This window comes from Homarus americanus, unplaced genomic scaffold, assembly GCF_018991925.1.
Source record: "Homarus americanus isolate GMGI-L3 unplaced genomic scaffold, GMGI_Hamer_2.0 scaffold32583, whole genome shotgun sequence".
NCBI lineage: Eukaryota > Metazoa > Arthropoda > Malacostraca > Decapoda > Nephropidae > Homarus > Homarus americanus.
In genome coordinates this window covers 35,889,887-35,896,727 of record NW_024713129.1, presented here as the reverse complement: position 1 = coordinate 35,896,727, position 6,841 = coordinate 35,889,887, and the positions used below count along the sequence as shown (strand labels likewise).

At 40.8% G+C, this 6,841-nt stretch overlaps 1 protein-coding gene across 1 annotated transcript in view; it reads left to right on the top strand.

Moving 5' to 3' along the window:
* Positions 1-554: 554 nt before the first annotated feature.
* Positions 555-6,841, top strand: part of LOC121870796 — a 95,440-nt gene continuing 89,153 nt past the window's right edge. Inside the window, exons 1-2 of the mRNA XM_042372751.1 lie at positions 555-654; positions 4,632-4,677. Of these exons, the coding sequence (XP_042228685.1) occupies positions 618-654; positions 4,632-4,677 (83 nt within the window). The 5' untranslated portion in view covers positions 555-617. The remainder of the gene's footprint in view (positions 655-4,631; positions 4,678-6,841) is intronic.

Sequence of the window (6,841 nt, the reverse complement as noted above, 5' to 3'; positions counted from 1 at the left end):
CTGGACCAAACCCCTATATTATCTCTAGCAATGCCGGAAATACTTAAAATATATTGTCAACCCCAAAGTCAAGTAGAACTGCTGCTCTGATACGCGTTCAAACAGAGGCGTTGTTTTTGCCCCTCATTTTGCTATTTTATTGGTAGTGTATTTATTGCATCTTTATCTCAGAAAAAATGCCATAATACCCTCGTGGTGGACCCCTAAAATAGAATGACATTTCTGGAAATATTACCTGAAGTTAAAATTGACATTAAGGAATGGCAAGTTCTCCATGCCCTAAATAGCTGCGCTATTTTTTTATGGATACTTATTTTAGTGGGTCACAAATATGTCAAATCCCTTGCGCGCTCACCACTTGAAAGATTGAAACGCTAAATAGTGTTAGAATAAACAAATTCATGAATTTCATTTAGTTCTAACCAACCTAATGCCTGCTTAAAACTATTACTGATCACATAATTTCGTCAAGTAATTTTAGGGAACGCCGGGGAAGGTTCCGCTAACAGTATATAACGGTGTGGGTGGAGACTGTGAATCAGTAAGCCCGCAGCACTTGTGGCGTGAAGATACTCAGCACTGCTGTGCCTGGGCTACGACTTGCTGCCGACCCTGCAATGATGGTTTTTTTGATGTTACTGTTACTGCATGCAGGTAAGAAGCGAGATTTATGTCGAATTCCGCCACGTTATATCCTGCTATATTTGACGGGATCGTGCTTGATGCGTAGAATGTAAAACCAATAGTAAAGCAGAGGGCCGCGTAGAACAAAAGCTTCCCCCGCACACACACACACACACACACACACACACACACACACACATACACACACACACATATATATATATATATATATATATATATATATATATATATATATATATATATATATATATATATATATAGAAAATAAGGAGTCTGCAATAGGCCGGTTGGCCTGTGCATGGCAGCTCCGTCGAGAGTTACTACCACTCTCGTATCATCCATGAATCTATCTAGCCTCCTTTTGAAACTTTCCAGAGTTCCAGCACTTACTACAAAGTTGCTAAGCTTGTTCCACTCGTCCACCACCCTATTTGTGAACCAGTTTCTTCCTATCTCCCTCCTAAACCTAAACTTATCCAACTTAAATCCGTTGCTCCGAGTCCTATCCTGCTCGGATATTATAAGAACTTTATCTATATCCCCTTTATTGATTCCTTTCACCCACTTAAATACTTCTATCATATCTCCTCGCACTCTTCGTCTTTCTAGGGAATGCAAGTTAAGTTTAATTAACCTATCCTGATATGGAAGGTTTCTAATTCCCGGAATCATTTTTGTCATTCTTCGCTGCACCGACTCTAGTGAATTGATATCCATTCTATAATAAGGGCACCAGAACTGAACCGCATTATCGAGGTGCGGCCTGACTAGCGCAAGATAGAGTTGCAATAAGACCTCTGCACTCTTGTTACTTACACTTCTAGATATAAAACCCAATACCCTGTTTGCTTTATTTCGAACATTAACGCACTGTTTTCTAGGCCGTAGGTCCGGGCTTACAAGTACGCCTATGTCTCTTTCACAAGTCGACTTCTCTAGGTTGATGTTGTTAAGGCTGTATACATTATCAGTGTTTGTTCTTCCAATATTAAGTACGCTGCACTTGCCATTTTTCAGACCACCCCTGCAGTTTATTTAGATCCTCCTGTAATGCATTTGCATCCTGCCCTGAATTAATCTGCCGCCCTATTTTGGTGTCATCCGCAAACTTGCTTATGTCACTGCTGATCTCAGTATCTAGATCGTTTACGTAGATTGTGAACAAGAGTGGGCCTAGTACTGACCCCTGGGGAACCCCACTGGTTACACGGCCCCACTCAGATTTAATAACAATAATAATAATAATAATAATTAACGGTTTATTGAAAAAATTCTGCAGCCCGAAGGCTGAAAATATACATTGGACATAAATGACTTATTACATACATTGGTGGTTTAACAAAAGCCTTCATTAGAAAAAGGTAAAGGAACATACAGTGAACATACACATTAATGTAGGTGTTGAACAGCAAACTCGTAGTGTAGTAACTCCCTCCCAGATGGTGTTAGGAGGAACTCACATCGGGTAGTAGTTCCCTCAGATGGTGTTATGAGGGACCTGGCGTGGTGTAGTAATTCCCTCGCAGATGGTGTTATGAGGGGTCTCACGTGGTGTAGTAATTACCTCACAGATGGTGTTATGAGGGGTCTCACGTGGTGTAGTAATTACCTCACAGATGGTGTTATGAGGGACCTCACGTGGTGTAGTAATTCCCTCACAGATGGTGTTATGACGGACCTCACGTGGTGTAGTAATTGCCTCACAGATGGTGTTATGAGGGACCTCACGTGGTGTAGTAACTCCCTCACAGATGGTGTTATGGGGGATCTCACGTGGTGTAGTAATTCCTTCACAGATGGTGTTATGAGGGATCTCACGTGGTGTAGTAATTCCCTCACAGATGGTGTGATAAGGGACTTGACGTGGTGTAGTAATTCCCTCACATATGGTGTTCTGAGGGACATGTGGTGTAGTAATTCCCTCACAGATGGTGTTATACGAGTGAGGTTTGGTCTTCGGCCTTCCTATCGTAGACGGATTAACACATCGCTGGTTGTTGTTGGGTCTCGCGGGCCGTTATCACTGGGTACCTGGGACCTCACTGTGTGAAGGTTAACTTGGGTACGACTGTTACTGTTGAGTTGTTCTCACTGACTTAAGCACTGTTCACCACTGTTCACCTCTGTTTAACACTGGTTCCATTCCTTTCCTAAATGAAATTGTAACTTCTGGCGAGAACTTGTTGATATTCCGGTGGGGAGGAGGGTTCAGGGGAGGGGGATGGTATGGGCCAACTTAACAGTTGACCTGGCTGCTCCGAGAGGAGCGCCAGGTACGTCTTGACCCTTCGGTGGTCAAGGATCTATTCTGATCCTCTGCGTTCTATCGGTGATCCATGATTTTATCCAATTTAAAACTTCCCCTCGATACCATGAGCCTTAATTTTTCTCAGAAGCCTCTGATGCGGTACTCTGTCAAATGCTTTGCTAAACTCTAAGTAAATAACATCGTAATTTTCGTCATTATCTACTACCTCGAAGACTTTCCTAAAAAACGTCAGCAGATTTGTTAGACAAGATTTTCCCTTTGTAAACCCATGTTGAGAGTCGTAGATTAATTTGCTTTTCTCTAGATGCGATCATATGCTATCTGCTATAATTGATTCAAGAAATTTCCCCACTACTGACGTCAAACTGATCGGCCGGTAATTTGACACTGAATTTCTTTCTCCTTTTTTGAATATGGGTACTACATTTGCCTGTTTCCACAAGTCTGGCACAACTCCCGTGTCTAATGATTTTGTAAATAAATTTACGAGGAGTCTGATAAAATCACACAGGAAAAAAGGAAACAATGGGGCACCTTAGCATTCGTCTTTATTCAAGACATCTTCAGAGGGAGCTGAATTACACGGACTGAGAGAGGCTTATGTACACAGGGTGACCTTACAAAACATGAGGTCAGTTCAAAAACTTGACATCCACTAATCGACACACCAACACCACCGCAAATATATGAGCTTAAAAGAAAGGGGTAGGTAACTAGTCATAATAAGTCAGGTAAAAAATATGAGACCCACTAATCATCTACAGCAGTGTTTTTCAAACTTTTTTTACTGCGACCCACAGCCAGAACAACAATTTGAATTGCGACCCATTAAACCTAAGTGTAATGATATGAAATGAGTAAATCAAAGACAAACACTGTTAGGTTAAGTTAGGTTAGCTTAGGTTAGATTACGGGGCAAAAAACTACGATTACGAGTTTTTCTGAGCAAAACGGATGACATGAGAGGTAAAGAAAGAATCAGGAAATGCTCTCCTTGCAGTCGCTTCCTAGACTGTGGAGTGTACATTACAATAACCAAGCCTAAATTATGGTGCATTTATTTTTATTTTCTTATTTATTTTCGCGACCCATTTTATTTTTTTTTTCTTATTTTTTTTCGCGACCCATTTTTATTTAGCGACCCAATTTATTTATTTCGCGACCCACTGAAGGGTCGGGACCCATTGTTTGAAAACCCCTGAGCTACAGTATCCTACATCTACTCCGAATGCTTTCAAAGAATTTTTAACCATGGCCACAGACAAATAAATTTGTGTAACATATTATCAGTTTTGTACAGACCATCACTAAGTTTTATAGAATTCAGTTCTCTAATCAAACTTGCTTCAACATTACGACGTTAATTAATTAGACTTTAGCAAAGCGTTTGACAGAGTACCGCATCAGAAGCTTCTGAGAAAAGTTAAGGCTCATGGTATCGATGGGAAAGTTTTAAATTGGGTAAAATCATGGCTCACCGATAGAACTCAAGAGGGTCAGCGTAGATGGTGTTAAATCTGAGTGGGGTCGTGTAACAAGTGGGGTTCCCCAGGGGTCAGTACTGGGCCCACACTTGTTCATAATCTACATAAACGATCTAGATACTGAGATCAGCAGTGACATAAGCAAGTTTGCGGATGACACCAGTTATTTATCTTTAGTTATGTACTTGGTCTCTGTTTGTGTCTCCCTAACCCACCTGTATCTACTCTTACAGTGTTTGGTCATCCGTGCGACACTGTGGAGGGCAACTTTAACGACTGGTGAGTACAGTGTACTGTAGTACATAAGAACATAAGAAAATAAGGAGTCTGCAATAGGCCGGTTGGCCTGTGCCTGGCAGCTCCTGTCAAGAGTTACTACCACTCTCTATCATCCATGAATCTATCCAGCCTCCCTTTGAAACTTTCCAGCGTTCCAGCACTTACTACAAAGTTGCTAAGCTTGTTCCACTCGTCCACCACCCTATTTGTAAACCAGATCCTTCCTATCTCCCTCCTAAACCTAAACTTATCCAACTTGAATCCGTTGATCCGAGTCTTATCCTGCTCGGATATTATAAGAAACTTTATCTATATCACTCTTATTGATTCCTTTCACCCACTTGAATACTTCTATCATATCTCCCCGCACTCTTCGTCTTTCTAGGGAATGCAAGTTTAGTTTCTTTAACCTATCCTGATATGGAAGGTTTCTAAGTCCCGGAATCATTTTCGTCATTCTTCGCTGCACCGACTCTAGTGAATTGATTTCCATTCTATAATAAGGGCACCAGAACTGAACCGCATAATCGAGGTGGGGCCTGACTAGCGCAAGATATAGTTGCAATAAGACCTCTGCACTCTTATTACTTACACTTCAAGATATAAAACCCAATACACTGTTTGCCTTATTTCGAACATTAACGCACTGTTTTCTAGGCTGTAGGTCCGGGCTTACAAGTACCCCTAGGTCTCTTTCACAAGTCGACTTCTCTAGGTTGATGTTGTTAAGGCTGTATACATCGACAGTATTTGTTCTTCCAATATTAAGTATGCTGCACTTGCTGGTGTTGAATTTCATTTGCCATTTTTCAGACCACCCCTGCAGTTTATTTAGATCCTCCTGTAATGCATTTGCATCCTGCCCTGAATTAATCTGCCGCCCTATTTTGGTGTCATCCGCAAACTTGCTTATGTCACTGCTGATTCCAGTATCTAGATCGTTTATATAGATTATGAACAAGAGTGGGCCTAGTACTGACCCCTGGGGAACCCCACTGGTTACTCGACCCCACTCAGATTTAGAACCATCTATGCTGACCCTCTGCGTTCTATCGGTGAGCCATGATTTTATCCAATTTAAAACTTTCCCCTCGATACCATGAGCCTTAATTTTTCTTAGAAGTCTCTGATGCGGTACTCTGTCAAATGCTTTGCTAAAGTCTAAGTAAATAACATCGTAATTTTCGTCATTATCTACTACCTCGAAGACTTTCCTAAAAGATGTCAGGAGATTTGTTAGACAAGATTTTCCCTTTGTAAACCGATGTTGAGAGTCGTAGATTAATTTGCTTTTCTCTAAATGCGATCGGATGTTATCTGTTATAATTGATTCAAGAAATTTCCCCACTACTGACGTCAAACTGATCGGCCGGTAATTTGACGCTGATGCTCTGTCTCCCTTTTTGAATATGGGTACTACGTTTGCCTGTTTCCACAAGTCTGGCACAACTGCGGTGTCTAATGATTTTGTAAATAAGTTTAAGAGGGGTCGGCTAATCTGCTCCCTACACTCATTCAAGACTCGAGGGAAAATTTCATCCGGCCCTGTGGATTTTGTGTTCTTTAGTTTATTTATCTTCTTAAGAACATCCTCTTTTCTGATAGTGATATTCTTTAATTTCTCTTCTTCCTTTCCCTTAAATATCAGTTCCACCTCTGGAATTTCCTCGCGAATTACTTCTGTGAAAACTGATAAGAAGTAGCAGTTCAATGCCTTGCTTATTTCCTCACTGCCATTTATCACTTCTCCCCTCCCTGACTTTAAAGGCCCAACTTTGTCCTTGCCCGTTGTTCTATATACCTGGAAAAATCCCTTGGGATTCGCCTTGGATTCTCTTGCTATTTTGATTTCATAGTCTCTCTTTGCTTTCCTTACATTTTTCTTAACATTCCTAGATAGTTCATTATACATATTTCTGAGCTGCTCCTCCCCTCCCTTTAATTTCTTATATATTCCTTTCTTTATTCCTATGTCATGTTTAAGTTTTCTGGTCATCCACCTTGGCTCATTCTTATTTAACCTAATATTTCTGTATGGTATATTTTGTTCTTGTGCTTTATGTAGTATACTAGTGAATATATTATAGTCATGATCAATTGTTGTGTCATGATCAATTATTGTGTCATCTATGACCTCACCCCTTCCTACTGGGGACTGACGTGA